Source organism: Paramisgurnus dabryanus, chromosome 20 (assembly GCF_030506205.2).
Source record: "Paramisgurnus dabryanus chromosome 20, PD_genome_1.1, whole genome shotgun sequence".
Classification (NCBI taxonomy): domain Eukaryota; kingdom Metazoa; phylum Chordata; class Actinopteri; order Cypriniformes; family Cobitidae; genus Paramisgurnus; species Paramisgurnus dabryanus.
In genome coordinates, this window is record NC_133356.1 from 21,720,389 (window position 1) to 21,738,780 (window position 18,392).

At 36.8% G+C, this 18,392-nt stretch overlaps 1 protein-coding gene across 2 annotated transcripts; it reads left to right on the forward strand.

The window, feature by feature from the left end:
* Window positions 1–1,087: 1,087 nt before the first annotated feature.
* On the forward strand, window positions 1,088–18,392 carry gabra2a (gamma-aminobutyric acid type A receptor subunit alpha2a). Of its 2 annotated transcripts, none has more exons than XM_065297027.2 (10): window positions 1,088–1,393; window positions 1,747–1,832; window positions 2,395–2,510; window positions 5,910–5,977; window positions 8,174–8,394; window positions 8,831–8,913; window positions 12,504–12,647; window positions 12,727–12,879; window positions 14,882–15,084; window positions 15,458–18,392. In XM_065297027.2, the coding sequence occupies exons 1-10, from the start codon at window positions 1,298–1,300 to the stop codon at window positions 15,752–15,754; spliced, it is 1,467 nt and encodes a 488-aa protein (XP_065153099.1). In that variant the 5' UTR covers window positions 1,088–1,297; the 3' UTR covers window positions 15,755–18,392. The 2 variants fall into 2 exon arrangements, with proteins under 2 accessions (XP_065153099.1, XP_065153100.1); XM_065297028.2 differs by having other exon boundaries at window positions 1,089–1,393; window positions 1,764–1,832.

The window sequence follows — 18,392 nt, forward strand, 5'->3', positions numbered from 1 at the left end:
ATCAAAAGAGGTGAAAATATAATTACTGAAATTTATACCTTAGATTTTAGTCTTTTTAGAATTTGTAGGCCTTTGGGTGTTTGCAGTAGGTCCCTTCAGAAAAATACAATTTCATGTTATGGATATTAAAATAAAATACATTTACAGAAATACACACAGATAATCTTTTTAACGTTTTTGAAGCTATGGTTATACCATTGATTTCTTTTGGTTTGATTAAAAAATTTATTTTACTATTAATAGATTATTTATGTGATTTAGTGTGATAAATTTATCTGTACACTCTTAAAAGTAAAAGGGTACTTAAAAGGTTCTTCACAGTGATGTCATCAAAGAACCATTTTTGGTTCCTCAAAGAACCTTTCAGTCAAAGGGTCTTTAAAGAACCATTTATATTTTACCTTTTTATAAAAATAACATTTTATTGAACAAAAAGGTTAAAGGTTCTTTGTGGAACCATTCAGCCAAAATGGTTCTTATATGGCATTGTGAGAACCTTTATTTTGTACGAATCCTGACTGCATCTGTTCCCTGTCACTGCTTTAGCTTTTTACATTCTGCCTGAACTGCTTCTTTGGATAGTCATAAATGTTTCATGGCAGCAAAAATAGGCTTAAAAGAGTTCATTTTTGAAGTATGGATTTAGAAAGATGTTCATGAGTAAAGAAATGTTTGAATGACTGTCAAAAATCAGTTTTCTATGATATATAGTTATATTATAATTATTTTTTTCAAAATCAAAAGCTTTTTTACGTAAAAAGTTGGGTAAATAAGTCTCATTAATTTCATTCTGATTGGTGGATGTCAAGATTATTTGAAAGAACAAGAGGACAAATGCACAGGTGAAGCAATGAATGCACTTCTATGGAGCAAAGAGATTTGTGAAATTTTATGTAAATTCTCAAGGAAAAAACTAAAAATATATAAATGGAGAAGACATTATTATAATTACCAAATGTATCTTGTTTTTTTTTACTTTTTGTGGAAAAGAGTTTTCACTTCTATGGCAAAATGGATCTACACTTGATATGAGATTTCATTGAACACACAGCAGACACCACACATTTCATGTAAAGCTATGCTCGCTCTAGGACCCGGTGACTCTTCTTCCGTCTTTTGGCTACTTGATGCTCTCAGTGCTCTCGTCTGTGTGGACTTCATACAAACAGATGACCAGCACAGTATACAGGCGGTGTCTCTAGATACGTCGGATCGTGTCACAATAAATAATCACAAAGGAAAACATATCACAAGTATCTGTACTCTGAACGTGCTCATCCATGTGTTTGCGCGCCGCATGCGGGATTCTGTGAACATCACGCATGAGACAACGCTGGAAGGGCGGGAACTTTATAAAGCTACTTTATCTCAAAGAAGCTTAACTTTAACAGAGGTAATATTAATTTTTTAGTTTTTTTGTTTTTGAGAGCTTTTTAAAAAAAACAAAACCCTGCGTAAGTAAAATATCCCAACCAGACTTAGCCTAACTGTTACTCAAGAAGTTTTGTAGATTATTTTTGTTAAGTTTGGACAGACTTAATTTTTTTAAAGTTCAACTCCGAAATCTGGTTGCAATCTGTGAATCATTTCCATATTTTGAAACTTTTGAAACAGACTCGCAGTGTCTGTGGCTCCAGCGCATTTGGCTCTCTTGCGCGTTTTGGAGATGCTCTTGCGCGCTTTCAAACGCAAAACTATCAAAATTAAATGCGTTTTTGTCTTACTTCATCCCTGTATAATTCTCAGAGTGACTTCTTTGTCAGGATTAGCTCAACAATGAACCAGCATGGATTTCTTATCTACCTTTCTGTTATGGCTTTTTGGCGAACACGGTAAGCAAACAACGATTTATTTGCGTGTAAAATGTGTGTGTTAGTCTTTCTTACAATTGTCTGTTAAACATTGCCTCATGTAATGCGTTCTTCGTGACATATTTCTGTCATTCAAATGTGTACGTGAGAAGCTTATATGGATGATGATGATACTGTGTTACATTTAACAACCAGTCCTATAATTTAACATCAATTATAAACCATACGTTTACTGTATTAAACTTCTGCTGTGGATGGTTATGGTTATGTATAGTAGTACAATGTATGTAGTGAGAAATATACTGTTATAAATAAGGCTTAAAAATGACTAAAACCAGCTAATTACCTGCGAGTAAACAGTGTTGTGTTTCTATTCTTTTAAGATAAAGTCTCAGGTGTTTTGATATAGCTGCCATATCAGAATGTTGGTGCTTTTGCCAGATATTAGTCCCTTCATTACTCCTCTAGGACGAAAAGCATTATGCCGATCAGAGCCATGCTTTCTTTGAATGTAACTCAGTGTATGTATTATATAGTATGAACACAGCTTACAGAATTTTGATACCAAATGTGTCTTGCACAGTTCTGGTGTAGAGGTGTCAGGCTCAGATGCCTTTAAAAACAACATTACGCTCTTCACTCGGATTTTGGACCGACTGCTTGATGGCTATGACAACAGGTTGAGACCTGGTCTCGGAGGTAAGAGTACAGAGCTGACACCAGTTTTCAGACTAAACCTTGTGATTATTGGGGAATATTAGCCTAACTTGTGAGTCATTATTGCCCTGCACAGCCTCATTTAACATCCTAATTTCCTGAAGTCGTTACATTCATATACTCATATACACTTACAAAATTACAATCAGAGTACAGAGGAAAATTACAATCTTAGTGATTTTCATAAAAATACTTTCGTATAACAGATGAAATCCCATAAATTAGCCCTTGGTTAAAAACAGGAAGAAGTTTTAATTGCATTCAGGTGAATGTATGCATAAAAACATATAAACGTTACCAAAATGTTACTAATGTACCAAATTGCCATAATCAGAAGCATCTATCAAGCGGTTTGCATGTTTGCGTTTGCATCTCTGACCAAAGTTTCCCATTGCTAAATTAAAGGAATACACCACCGTTTTTCAATATTTTACTTTGTTCTTGCCTCAACTTAGACAAATTAATACATACTTAGGTTTTTCAATGCGTGCACTTAATCTTTGTACAGCGCGTAGTGAATGTGTTAGCATTTAGCCTAGCCCCATTTATTCCTTAGGATCCAAACAGGGACGAATTTAGAAGCCACTAAACACTTCCATGTTTTTCTTATTTAAAGATTGTTACATTAGTAGTTACAGAAGTAAGTATGGTGGCACAAAATAAACATGGCGATTTTTTAAGGGGATAAAAAATGAGAACTATATTGTATGGCGAAAGATCACTTATTTTGCAGCACTTCGACCTCGGTGGGCAGTATCATCATCACTCCTGACTACTCCCCCATCGCTCAAACATCTGTTAAAGGAATATTCCATTTTCTTAAAAGAAAAATCCAGATAATTTACTCACCACCATGTCATCCAAAATGTTGATGTCTTTCTTTGTTCAGTCGAGAAGAAATAATGTAGACAAGAAGTTGTGGTTTAAAAGTGCATATTTTTTATTTTTCTTGTCAAAAATGACAAACTTTTCGCTAGATAAGACCCTTATGCCTCGTTTGGGATTGTTTAGAGTCCTTTGATACTCAGTTGAAAAAAACTGTTAAGTGTTGAGTTAAGTATTAAGTGTCTATTAAAGTCCATTAAAATAAGAAAAATCCTGCAATGTTTTCCTCAAAAAACATAATTTCTTCTCGACTGAACAACAAAAGACATCAACATTTTGGATGACATGGTGGTGAGTAAATTATCTGGATTTTTCTTTTTAGAAAATGGACTATTTCTTTAAAAAATCGCCCTGTTTTCTATTTTGTGCCACCATACTTACCCATGTAACTACTCATGTAAAAGTCTTTAAATAGGGAAAACATGGAAGTGTTTAGCTTCTAAATTCATCCCTGTTTGGAACCATAGTAATGAATGGGGCTATGCTAAATGCTAGCAGATTCACGACACGCTGTACAAAGATTAAAAGTGTATGCATTGAAAAAAGATTATGTATGTATTAATTGGTCTAAGTTGAGGTCAGAACATAGTAAAATATAAAAAAATGGTTTTCCTTAAAGAGATGTTGATATACTAATGATCTGTGAAGTTTTAGAGCTATTCTTGAGAATGAAATAGAGAAAACAAAACCAGCGATATCAGCTCCACTTAATAATCAACTAATCATGCATGTGTAGTCTGTCAATACCTGCTTACAATGCCCCCTGCCATTATTTTGAGCTCTAAGCTAGGAAATAAAAGGTCACTATGATCTTCCATGATGCAAACAGATTTTGTGAACATTTGGTATTTTGTTAAATTACTCTCTGTGGACAGGTACACTGTTGCCATGGTAATTATGTTAAATACAAGATACAGAAATGTCAGGGAAACTCTCTTTAGGGAGATGGCACCTTGGCTAGTCTACCATTCGAAAAACCGTAACAGTCAATTTGGATCACGTCCGACACCTCAGCCAATGAAAATGATCAGTAACATCAGTGATGGACATTCAGAGTGACGTGACAGTCAGTTACAGTTTACACTTCACAGAAAGCCAGTGAAAGAAAATATTGATTATATAGTAATACTAGCTGTAATCCCAATGGCATGGCAATTCGTACATATTGTATGAGGTGGCTAATTCGTACGAACACATTCTGCCACCTCTTATAAAACAACGTTTTACATAAAAACATACATATATTTTTTAGTGTTAAACATGTCGAAAGATCAGGCTGTCCATTCATCAAATAATAGATTTCTTATTACAAAAGCAGTCTCAGCTAAAGCCTCTCCTCCATTGACTTGTCTCCTTCCTTGAGTTACACGTTTTTATGCTAACCTTGCAGTCATGGTGATGTCATTACAATCATGTATTATTTTCTATCATCTGTGCAACACAAAGATCTTAGGAAGAATGATAGACCTTGCCCATACAGAAAAATGGATGGTGATTCATACTAACAAGATCCTAAAAGCACAAAAATGTCACAGCACAGGTTGTGCTAACCAGGGTTTTTCAGACTTTATGATGCCAGTGACCCCTCAATATGAACAACTTCTCTTCCAAAAAAATATGTATACATTTATACACTCTAAGAAAGGCTGTTTTTTAAGCCATGTTGGGTATAGAAATGCACAGTACAACCTGTGGTTGCATAACAACAACCCAACATTAGGTAATTTTAACCAAGCATATGTTCTGTCCAATATTTACCCATTATGGTTTAAAAATAAGGCAGCCATTTTTAGAGTTTATGTTTAAATGTCTAAAGAAAAGTTTAAACTGTTTAGATAAATAATAAGTGTGATTTTATTACATATTGTTCAAACCTGAAGGGATAGGTTGACCAAAAATGAAAATGATCCTATGATTTTCTCACCATCAAGCCATCCGAGTGTATATGACTATCACCTTTCAGACAAATAAAATCGGATTTATATTAGAAAATGTCCTGGCTCTTCCAAGCTTTATGGTAGTAAATGGCGCTACTGATTGTGAAGCACCCAAAAAGTTCCAAGGGGTTAATAAAGCCTTTCTGATGGTAATCAATGTGAAGTTGTAATTAAAATATCCATATTTAAAACTTTATAAACTATAAAAACTTGTTTTAAATATCACCTTTAAATAATTGTCTACAGTAATGCTGGATGTGTAAACCTAAAGAGAGACATTTTTTATTTATACTGCATTTAGACTGTTTCCTAGCAGCTTTACATGACCCTGTGAGTAAGTTAAAGGGCAATGTAATAAAAACAGACAACAAATATAAACCATTCCTGAAGTTAAAGTATGTATATATAGAATGTATGTTGTCTTTTTCGCTCTAAAATTCCCAGTTTGAAAACTATTGTGGTCCATTTGGAGCTTAAGAACATAGTTTGTGGGATGAAAAGTAGCAGCATTCTGCCTAAGGGCTGCTTTGTTTTTATGATTTTATTCTGTGTGACACAGACCGAGTAACAGAAGTGAAGACCGATATCTATGTTACCAGTTTTGGGCCAGTATCAGACACAGACATGGTAAGACATTCCTCCTCACACATGTGATTTGTATTCATCTAGTGTCACCTAAACTGTGCCGACGAAAACATTTTATATTTTTGTGTTTGTCACATTCAGACCCTCCACCTCTCTATCTCAGTTTGTGTTTTCCTCTATTCATAGCTTTAGATACCTGCTGCTAGCTGAAGCTTTTCTTAGTTCTCAAGTTTCCCTCACTTCACAGTCTCTGCTCTCAAGTACTCAGACTAAAAAGGAATTGTTTAAATGGAAGAGAAATGATTTTTTTCATTCATTATTTATTTTACCGTCTGTTGCTGTGGAGTGCTGAGTGTTTTCTAACCCACTGAACATTCTCACAGATCCTGTTGTAAAAGTATCTCTGTTCAAAAAGACTGTAATCTTATGATCAAATTATGTCAGGATGATAACCATAGCTAGTGTATTCCTCTGCTGTTTTTGGGATCTCATGGGAAATCTTGAATAGTCTACCTCTGCCTGAGTCATTGCTGTATCCCTGCTATACACTGCCCTGTTGGGTATTTTAAATCTGTCAGATTATGAAGAATTGTAAATTACAGTCATTTTGTCATTGAGTTTTGCGTTGGTTGGGTAATAATTTAAAAACAACCTTCTATTATGATTTACAGAATTCCTCTGTGATTGATCGATCGATCGTAAATGTCTAGTATTTTATCTTTTATATATGTAAGGGAGAGCGGGGTAAGTTGTCACATGGGTAAATTGTCACACTGTTTATAACTCCAACACTAGAGGCAGGCACTATCTCAAAAAAATCATAAAGCCACTTTGTATGACGACGACTTCTAGTCAACTTCATGTTTAAACGTGGTCAAGATCACTCGAATATGACGTTAGTACAATTTTTTAAAAAGTAAAAAATGTGCACTTTATATTTTATGCAAAAAAGCAGGGCTAGCTACCCTGGGTTCATTTCAGGGATAACCCCGCTTCTAAATTACAAGTTTGAAATGATCCTCAAAGGGACAGTTTCACCATTTACTCACTCACATGTTGTTACAAACCCGTAAAAATGTATTTGTTCTGATAAACACAAAGGAAGATATTTTGAGAACATTTTGCCTACAATCCTTGCGTTCATTGTTGTCCATGAAAAGAGATTTCAATTGGAGAGTAACTTGCGTTATCGTAGGCTTTGGGATTTCTAACTCTGCAAATGGTTTAACATGTACTTCTAACACACTTAACACACACACAAAAAAGTAAAATCATGAAAAGGAAAATACTGGCTCTTTAAACAATAGTGAACAAAAACATATTTTTTATCAGTCCAGCTGTTCCTTCAGGATGTGACAATATGAAAAGTGACTATTTGTGGAGATCAGGTATCTCTGGGACAGCATAATGAAAGGTAATGTTACAGGATGTTGAGAAGAAAATCAAATGACAAATCACGCTTACCTCAAAGTTTGCATGAGATCGAGGATAAAGATTTTCTTATTGAGCTGAAATGAACTTAGTATAGACGCATAATGGCTTCACTGCCACAGTACGATTGTGAAATTGTGGAAGTTGATACTGGGAAAGAGGAAAACGATGCATTACAGATGGGAAATCTTGGACCATCAGTGACAGGATATACTGTCACAGACAATTATTATTGTCTATGAGTATAGGAGTAAATTATTATCTCTTACATGTATAAATGTTTTCCTGTCTCTGTGCTGCCATGGAAACAGACCGACCGCCTTCACCCGAGGGGTCGGTGCGTGGCAGTACTGCGCCCAAGGGAGCAGGAGATATGCATTGATGTGAAACGCTTCTGACACTTTACTGCTTTCTAGTAGTGGAGAAAGAAAGGTCTCTGTATCACACACAGACAGTGAACATATTGAATAAACTGAAATATCATGCATGTGCACCTTTTATTTACATGCATTTTTTTTTTTTTTACAAAATTTGAATTCAAGTATATATGCACAACATTAAGCAGTCGTGGGCTAGTGGTTGCCTTGAGCAAGGCATATTTCCCCCAATTACTCCCCCGGGCACTGCAGTGATAGCTGCCCACTTTTCTGGCTGTGTGTGTGTGTGTGTGTGTGTGTGTGTGTATTCACTACTTATAGGGATGGGTTAAATGCAGAGGTCGCTTTTTAAGTATGGCTCACAATTCATTGCCCACTATGTAATTTTTATTAAAAAAAAATCACCTGATATGAACCTCTCTATTCTCAGGAATACACAGTGGATGTGTTTTTTCGCCAGCGCTGGACCGATGAGCGGCTGAAGTTTCACGGGCCAATGAACATCCTGCGTCTCAACAACCTGATGGCCAGTAAAATCTGGACCCCAGACACTTTTTTTCACAACGGCAAGAAGTCTGTGGCTCACAACATGACTATGCCCAACAAACTTTTACGGATTATGGAGAATGGAACTCTGCTTTACACTATGAGGTGCACACATGTGAACACGTCATCATTTTTCTCAGTAAATATATTTCCAAAGGTGCTATTGACATGAAATTTTCACCAGATGTTGGTAACAACCAAAGTAATTTATACAAAACTGATAGTTTCAGCTGTTGTCTGGGCTTTCCATGCCTTTTTGCACCTAACTTTATTCATGTGTTCAATTCTTTTTCCCTGTGTCATTTCACATTATTACACTTAACTTCATTTCTGAACTTATTTGTTTTGGTTTCTTTGTATGTATGGATTACTTGGGTTGTTACCAACATCTGGTGAACATTCCATGTCAATAGCACCTTTGTAAATATATTTACTGAGAAAAATGGTGACGTGTTCAATACTTATTTCACCCGCTGTATAATGAACCCAAATGAATAGGTCAGTGTTGTGATGTGTGTTTATATGCATTTATGCCCAATAGATTGACAGTTCAAGCTGAATGTCCAATGCATCTTGAAGACTTTCCAATGGATTTCCACTCCTGTCCACTTAAATTTGGCAGCTGTAAGTAAAAATATGAAATATTTATTGTGTGATGTACGGTGATATTCAAGCACTGTATAGCGTTTTTTATTTGTCTATTCGTAACAAAAATCATAATAATAATAATAATAATAATAAACTTTATTTTACTGTATATAGCGCCTTATTCTCAAAGAGCTTTACATAGGAAAGTACAAAGTTCAAATGAGATCAATATAATAATAACAACAGGAAAATAAAAACAAGAATAAATATCTAAACAATTAAATAAAACACATATGCCAGTCTGAAAAAATGAATATGTGACCCTGCCATGTCAAAGATTTAAATCAATTTGAAATTAATTAAGTGAAATCAAACTTTAATGCTTTAGTCTGGATTTCACAGGCAGGGTCACATATTTTTTGACTCCACACATATAGTATCAGAAATATAAAAATAATGTATAAAATAAACCTGAAACATCAAAAAACTAAATTTATATTTGATTTGACCTTCAGTAAATAGAAATCAGTCAACCTTTCATTGGCACTCTTAGCAGCAAAAAATGTGATTCTGAATAAATGAAGTAAAGCGTGTGACACAACAACACTAGAACACTTCTATTATAATCACCAAAGCTGTCGCTGCAGGTTAAAACAACGTCACGTGACTGCTCGAGCCCTGCAATTTAGTCCAAGCTCAATGACTGACAGAGCTTAGAGCTCTGATAACTCACAAATTTCCGTATTATAATCAACAAAACCGCAGCATCAACCTCACATTGTAATCTGGTCTGCGCTTTCTTTGAATATAATGGACGCATTCTGGTTTTGTTACTTTTGTTCATCAGGTGTAACAATAGCCTCTTTCACACAGTAATTCGGGTAAATAACCATGAATTTCCCAAAATGAATTTACCAGTGAATCCAAAAATTTTCTGTCTTTTTATATTCACACTTCAGTACCAATAAACTCGGTGAGAAAGTGGAAGTTGCCTCTAAACTGCTGTACACCGAGCTCAGTGTTGTATTGACTTCATATCCACAGTTCGTATTGTGTTGTTTTCACTTCTGTGGAAAACTTCGACAGTCGCGCAGTTTGCTAGTAACCAAACAACATTGCATTAGGTAACTTCAAACGGCACTGAACTGGGAAAGAGTCGCAACCTGCGTCTTGAACAGCAGTAATGTTTACAGGGTGAGCTAAGGACGTGCGCAATTTGGCAAATAGATGATAAGCTGTTTTAAACAACTTTGGTGAGGAAATGAGGACGTTAACTATAGTTGCTCGACTTTAACTCTTTCACCGCCATTGACGAGATATCTCGTCAATTAAGAGAAAACGCTTCCCCGCCAATGACGAGATTTTCCGTCTTTCCGCAATACCGCTATTATCCACCAGATACCCACCACAACTTTTTAAACCCGGAAGTATTGCCCTATGGCAAGCGGCTGCATGTCCGTGTCTGTTTTAAAGATCGCTCTAAAAGGGATCTCTATGAAAAGTCCGTCACAAAAATGGAATTATCTCTGCTTTTTGCTCAAAATGTGGTGTTTTTGCAGAAACCTACTCATATTCAAAAGCTGATTACAAAAGAACCACTGAAGGTAGGATGAAACTTTTTTGTTTGAAAGCAGAGGGTCTGTTCTTTCATTTGGTATATTGTATGTTTATATATTTCAAGAAGAACATTTTCTGGAAGGCATTAAACTTTGGTGAAAATCATAAAAAAAACGCTGGCGTTGGCTGGCAACTTTTTTTAAAAACGCTGGCGGTGAAAGAGTTCAGCAGGGTGCGTGTGGAAACATCCATTAACAGTGCAGGGGTAAATGCGTCATTGGCATCAAAATATTATGATGCACTGACAGCTTCGGACCATTCTAAATGCCGGTAGTCCTTATTATCCGTTCACATGTAACGCTTACCAGTAAATTACTGGTTATCTTACAACCTCTCTTACTGGTAAATTGGCAGCACTGATTTACCAGAAAGGTTCTGTTTACAGATGACCTGTTAACTGCAATTTACTTGCAATTTACCAATAAAAATGAATGTGTGAATGGGACTAATGTACAAGCAAGCAGTGTAACATTTGGTAAATCCAGAATAATTCCTAACAGCCAAGTTTTATGCACTCATTTTTGCAATTTTGGTTAATTTGGACTGGTTGACATAATGAGGCCTTAAAAAGATAGTATACCCAAAAATGAAAATTCTGTCATCATTTACTCATCCTCGTGCTGTTTCAAACCTGTGTAGACTTCTTTGTTCTGCTGGACCCAAATTAAAGGGACACTCCACAACATGACTGCAGCAGGCGCAATGATATTACGCAGCACCTGAAAATTTTCCCCTGCTATTGAAAGTAACCAAGGGGACTATTTTTGGGCAGTGCGTTATATCACTACACCTGCTGCAGTCATGTTTCGGCAGCCAAGTCCTTGATTATTTCAGCAGAATGTGAGTATGGTTTCTAGCCATATCTGCCTAGAAAAAAATAAATTTTCCGTCGGTCTTAGTACACAATGTAACTACATAAGTGTCGAGTTTTAAATAGAAAAAATATTGGAAGGATTATGCTAAGCTATGCTAAAAGTGGTACCGCCAGACCTGGAGATCAGCTGAATGGATTCCAAAACTGTAAAAATCAAATGTTTAACTCTAGGGGAGCTGGAAAAGGAGCATATTTTCAAAAAAGTGGTGTGTCCCTTTAAAGGAATAGTCTACCCTTTTGTCATATTAAACTATATTATTACCTCAACTTAGACAAATTAATACATATCTATCTTTTTTCAATGCGTGCACTGTACAGCACGTCGTGAATGTGTTAGCATTTAGCCTAGACCCATTCATTCCTATGGTACCAAACAGGGAAGCCACCAAACACTTCCGTGTTTTCCCTATTTAAAGACTGTTACATGAGGAGTTATACTAGTAAGTATGGTGCCACAAAATAAAACTTTTTTTTGGTACCATAGGAATGAATGGGGCTAGGCTAAATGCTAACACATTCACAACGCGCTGTACAGTGCATGCATTGAAAAAAGATAGATATGTATTAATTCGTCTAGGTTGAGGTAATAACATAGTTTAATATGGCAAAAGGGTAGACTATTCCTTTAAAGAGTAACTAAACCCTAAACCAACTTTTTTTAGTTAATGATCTGTAAGAATGATGCTTTATTAGTGCTGTTCATTTATTTTAGTAACTTTTTTGCCATTTGGATATAAAGTGTTTCAATACTGCAATATATGGTGTAAAAACGTCTGAGTGCTGCCCTCTTCAGGTTGAACGGTGGCTACTGCAGTTGAATTTTCCTATTGGGTGTTGGGTCCAAAAAATGACTCGTGACGTAAGCAGGTTTAAGCTCACCACGCCCTTGTTACGATCTCACCACACACTTGGTACGAGCTTAGTTCGTCCCCTCTATCTCCGTTGGGATCTTCCCACTTTTCTTGCATTTTTCAAATATTGCCAGTGGGCGGAGTCAGGCTCTGACCAGGGGTTTAGTTACGCTTTAAGATATTTGTAATCAAACAGGAAGTAGGAGCACAACTATGTAAGTCAATGGTGCCCCAAACCTGTTTTTGAACTCCAAATATATAACGTATAATATCCTTGTGTGTAGATGCTTATACTCTGTCAGAGGTGACATACGTTTGGACACGAAATGCCACCTTATCTGTTGAAGTAGCTCCGGATGGATCTAGACTCAATCAGTATGACCTAATGGGACAGACCGTTGGTAAAGAAACCATCAAGTCCAGCACTGGTGAGTTGATGATACATGCATAGACAAAGATGTTCTCAAACAGTCACAGAAGAAGATCCATCCACTCTCTGGTTCACAGGTGAATATACAGTGATGACGGCCCATTTCCATTTAAAGAGGAAGATCGGATACTTCGTCATCCAGACATATCTGCCCTGCATTATGACAGTCATCCTATCCCAGGTCTCTTTCTGGCTCAACCGAGAATCCGTCCCAGCACGCACAGTGTTCGGTAAGCAAGCATGTGTCGTATGTATCATATTTCTCATGAAAAAACATAATGTAATGCACTTTATTTAGTGACATGTTCCAATAGCATGTTTTCACTTGTTGGCTTTGTACCTACGTAAAACAAATTGATCTTGCTGATTTTGTTTGTTCTGATTAAATTATTGATGCAGTCATGGGGAGAGCTGATGTTGATGTGTATTTTTTTATTTTCTCTCTAGCAGTTTCAATATCCTTCAGGCCTATAGAAATAAAGAGACTCATAAAATCCTGTGCACGCACACATTCATACAATTTAACATTTCAACAGGAAATTGTTATGCTAACCCTAGGCTTTATTATTTATTTTGCTTCTTGCTAAATTTAAAACAAACAATATTTTCATTGAAATAATACATTCATAAAGAGTTTAGGAAAGATAATAAATATAATTAACAAATTATACAAATATAATTTTGGTATCTATTAAGTCAATGGGCCCTATCTTGCACCCAGCGCAATTTACTTTGTCAGTGACGCATGTATCATTCGTATTTTGCCCCGGCGCACAGCGGGTTTTCCCTCCACAGACGCACTTCGGCAAACTAGGGAATGAACTTGCGCTCCCAGGACGATTCAGCGCAAAAAAAGAGGCGTGTTCCAGCGCAAACCATCCCTGATGCTATTTTGCAGTTTCAAAAAACAATTGCGCCACTGACCAGAAAAAAATAGTCTAAAGTCAGTGGCGCGTTGCGCGTGGTTCATTATCCTATTTTAAGGGCGCATGCTTGACCATAATGTATAGCGTGCATAACGCGTGCACACTTTGCATCTAATCTACACAGATGCAACAGTTATTTTTGCAAATCTTAAATTGTTACAATAAAAAATATTAACACATGAGATAAGGGAAATCATAGTGGTGAGCATTGTGGTGATAGTTTTTATTTATTGTGTGGCTGCGTTAAAAACTTCTCATGCAAATAACGATTCAAATATTTTCATATTTGTTGTGTGGCTGTATTACGTTTATTTTATGTAAATAATAATTAAAATGTTTTCATAAGAAACCTTACTGTATATGAACTTGATTTGTAAGAGTACTTTGGGGTTGGACCTTGCTTGCGTTTCTTGGGTCCAATTTCAAAGCCCCCAAACCCTTTCAGCGGTGAGGGTGGACGCAGCGATGTCCTCTGCTGGCATCAGGTCCTGTGTAGAGGCAGATCCACCTCCCGTTACACGGCGTGGCCGATTTATGCTGGCAAGCTTGTGATTCCCCCGTCTCCTGACATCAACGATGGGGATGCCAGCTGATGAGACAATTGTGGCTATTTCCTCTCACGCCTGTTTAACCGACGCTGATTTGGGCGGGTTTCTCCTATCCCCATTCAAAACAACTTCTCTGTCATTGACTGCTCTTACAAGAACGTCGGTCTCCTCGGCTGTGAACCGCTCCTGGTGTGCGCCTGGTAAATCCGTCATAATAATAGCAACCCGCCATGAAACTTGCGCCCTTGCGTTTAAAGGGAATGTTGGATAGCGTTCTGATTGGTTTATTTGACGTTACGCCAAAACCACACCTATGAATAATGAACCTACTTCAGACCAACCCCTTATTGATTTGCGCCTGGTGCAAGAGTTATTTCTCCCGCCGGGAAAATAGCAACAGCGCCCAAGATCCGCCCACAAAGTCACTTGCGTTTTGTGCTTCGCACTTGCGTTTCAGATCGTTAAAATAGGGCCCAATGTGTTGATATCCAACCCCAAATAGACATTCCTCTAACCAGTGACCAATGTTTTGGACCAATGTAGCATTATAATTACTTCATGCCAAGAACAAAATGTCTTATATGTAACTCAAATGTGAACAAAACATTGCTTTTACTTTTTGTCCTATTTTTAATGGCACTCCAGCAATGAGGCTAACAACATAAACGCTGCTATTTATCTGCAGTGAGACGTGCAGTGCTAATGCATCATCTTCTGTGTATAACAGTCTTTCAACGTCTTTTGTTATTCTTGTCTAGGTGTGACAACAGTGCTAACCATGACCACTCTGAGCATCAGTGCTCGCAACTCTTTGCCAAAGGTGGCTTACGCCACAGCCATGGACTGGTTCATTGCTGTCTGCTACGCTTTTGTTTTCTCTGCTCTCATCGAGTTCGCCACTGTAAACTACTTCACCAAGCGTGGCTGGGCCTGGGATGGCAAGAGCGTTGTCAGTGATAAGGTAACCATGACTACACACACACAAGCCTTTGATTTTAGAGTAGGACACATAAGATGGCTTTGATTATTATCATTGTGAAGAAGTGGGCTATTTTGACGAGTGAACATACGCTGATGGGAAGTAAATCAATGCGGTTTATATTATCTTCTCACATAAAAGCAGGTTTATGTGAGACATTTTGCAGACAAAACATAAGGGCATTATCAGTAAGAGGTAAAACATTTATCCTCTAAACGAATCAAAGTACTAATACAGGGTAAAAATTCTTCAAGGTGTAATTTGCAGTTGACTTTACGCACAAAATGTAGCTTTTGATATCATTGATTAACCACTGTCATGGATCAGCGTCAAACCCATCCTCTTCTACCTGCAGAAAAACGAGACATCTGTGGTGAAAAAGAACAATGCTTACGCAGTTGCTGTGGCAAACTACGCACCTCACATTGCTAAGGACTCGGCTCTGCCCACCGTCTCTAAGAGCGTCACAGTGGAGGCCAATAAAGCTCAACCAGTGGCTAAAGAAACAAAAAAGACCTTTAACAGCGTCAGCAAGATTGACCGTATGTCACGCATCATCTTCCCGGTACTTTTTGGCAGCTTTAACTTGGTTTATTGGGCCACGTATCTGAACAGAGAACCTGTTATTAAAAACATGGTCTCGTCGCAATGACCCATGAGCTACCTAAAGTACAGTATGGAAAATTACTGCCGTATTTATTGACAAAAACACATGGTCTGTTAAAAGAACAAAGCCTTTTGTACAAATTTTTCCAGTGTTTACTTAAAAAGATGTATCGCATCAGTTTAAGTCGTTTTTGTTTACACCTGACCTGAGACCTATACCATATACATTTAGCTCACAGGTATGATGTGTCTTTGTCATGATAAAAATGCTTTTTTGTTGTGTTAAATTAATTGTGTACAACATATGAAGAGTTCAGATGCCAAACCTTCTAAGTGTATCTGACATGGCATGTTTTCTTGTAAATGATTTTTTTTTTATCAGGCTTATGTTTAGGCTCAGTAATTTCACTTTTTGGCAATGAAACGGTTATTAGTCAGTAATTGAAATGCCTTATTTTTACAAATGTAACTTTAGTCATTTCATTGAGATGGTCCTCATTGCAGAACACGACATCCAGGAGGCGAGGTTGGATCTAGATCCAACTCCTCCCACTTTATATTCTTTGCTCCGCCCAAATGAACCAGTATATTTGCGTTGTTGCAGCCTGCAATTAGTTGCAACGTTTGCTCTTATCAGTTTAAGTGTACGTTTGATAAATAATATTGTCGAGAAATAGTCCTAATTTAGTAAGTAATGATTACAGTTAGTTGTAAGAGAAGGTAAGGGCACACGTTCCCGATAGGGTGATATCATTGAAGGAATTTATTTGCGACCTGGTTGGCTGTACATTATCATTATCCCACTTTTTACACATCTATTCCTATACGGATAAATATAAAATCACAATTTTATTTGATAACTTTTATTAGCACATTTGTAAGAAAAGTAAACCTTCTGCAAGGGAAACCTGTTTCCTAATGGCTAGCGAAGACGCGTTTAAACAAGTTAAAAGTCCATACAAGATAAACATTCAATTTTTAATTTCTAAATAACATGCCATATATTTAAATTACTATGCCATGTAAACTGTATACATTCATGGGTATTAACTCTTTCCCCGCCAGCATTTAAAAAAAAAGTTGCCAGCGTTTTTCATGATTTTCACAAAAGTTTAAGCCTTTCAGAAAATTTTCTTCTTTAAATATATAAACAAACAATATATCAGATGAAAGAACAGACCCTCTGCTTTCAAACAAAAAATTTTTTTTTCATCCTACCTTCATTAGTTCTCTTGTTATCACCTCTCAAACATGGGAAGGTTTCTTCAAAAACACCCAATTTTGAGCAAAAAGCTGAGATATTTCCATTTTTGCGAAGGACTTTTGATAGAGATCAGATGCAGAGCGATCTTTAAAACATACACGCAGTTCTTTCTCTTCCACGTGATGCGATACTTCCGGGTTGTATAAGTTGCGGAAGTGCCCCACCTGGTGGATAATAGCGGTATTGCGGAAAGACGGAAAATCTCATCAATGGCAGGGAAGCGTTTTCTCTTAATTGACGAGAAAAGCGGAAATGGTAACGCAACAACAAGTGTATGACTTGTCTTGTGGTAAAACTGCCGACCAATCAAAATGCAATGGGAAGAGATCTCTGGACCTGGATCCAGCCCCACTCCCTGGATCTGAATCCAACCCCGCTTCTTGGATCTGAATCCAACTCCGCCCCCTAGATGTCGTGTTCTGCAGTGAGGCGCTACTGATTTCATTGGTATTTAACAAAATTGACTGTCTTTCGCTGCAAAATCCTCTAAGTGCATGCACACTTTCTCAGCAAAACTTCAATTTCTTTGGACAAGACAAAGTAAACAGCTGCAAAATCACTTAATATGCATCTAGAAACATTGCAAAAGATGAAATTCACTTTTGCATCTGAGCTCCTCATATGATATGATAGCTCTGTTGTTTTGTCATGGCTGCACTACAATCTCTAAGACAAATTTCAGCACTTTTTATTGACATATGTAGCATTTTAAAGCACTTTATTTTGCATTCAATTAATGCGCATATTAGTTTTTCATGTACTCTCCTGTGCTGTGCATAATAATGCTGCACATTATTTGTAGCCGTAAGCAATGCGTTATCAACTATTCAGTGATTTAGTTTGAAGCACCAAATGTATTGTCCTAAACAAGTGTTGTTGTGCCATTCAATGGACACTTTGATCAGTGAGCACAATCTGCTGTGAAATTTGCACTCTTATATTAAGCCACTTCTGTTTCTTTAGTCCCTGTTGATATTTCAATTTACTGTATGGGGGTACATTTGGATTGTGCTTTGGTTAAAATGAACATGGGTTACTGAAATGCTTATATGTAACTCAAATATGAAGCTCTAGGCCAAACTACTTATTGAACACGGATGTCCACGTTCGGTTATGCACAAATGGCCTTGTTTATGTGGTATAATTCAATGTATTATGTACATGTTAGCTTCATGTTTAATACAGGTTGTATTGGGCTTCTCCGTGTGACATATAGTGATACAAAACAAAATTATATTAATGAAAACCAACTTTCATTTGATTTACTGTATATGCTAAATAAATCATAATTTTATTACTAGAATCGACAATCCTGCCAAATGTAAGTGCTGCTGTAAGCTTACATTTTACTGTTCTCGGTTTTCTCTTTTCTCTTTGGGCAGTGGGACAGCTTTCCTGTCGACTGAAATAAAGTATTGTC

What these genes read in the sequence shown, in the direction of transcription:
- gabra2a (XM_065297027.2), top strand. Translation starts at nt 1,298, where the DNA reads ATGCGGGATTCTGTGAACATCACGCATGAGACAACGCTGGAAGGGCGG. An exon ending in ATGGCTTTTTGGCGAACACG is followed by an intron (nt 1,833 to 2,394) that starts GTAAGCAAACAA and finishes TGTCTTGCACAG; the next exon opens with TTCTGGTGTAGAGGTGTCAG. An exon ending in AACCATCAAGTCCAGCACTG is followed by an intron (nt 12,648 to 12,726) that starts GTGAGTTGATGA and finishes TCTGGTTCACAG; the next exon opens with GTGAATATACAGTGATGACG.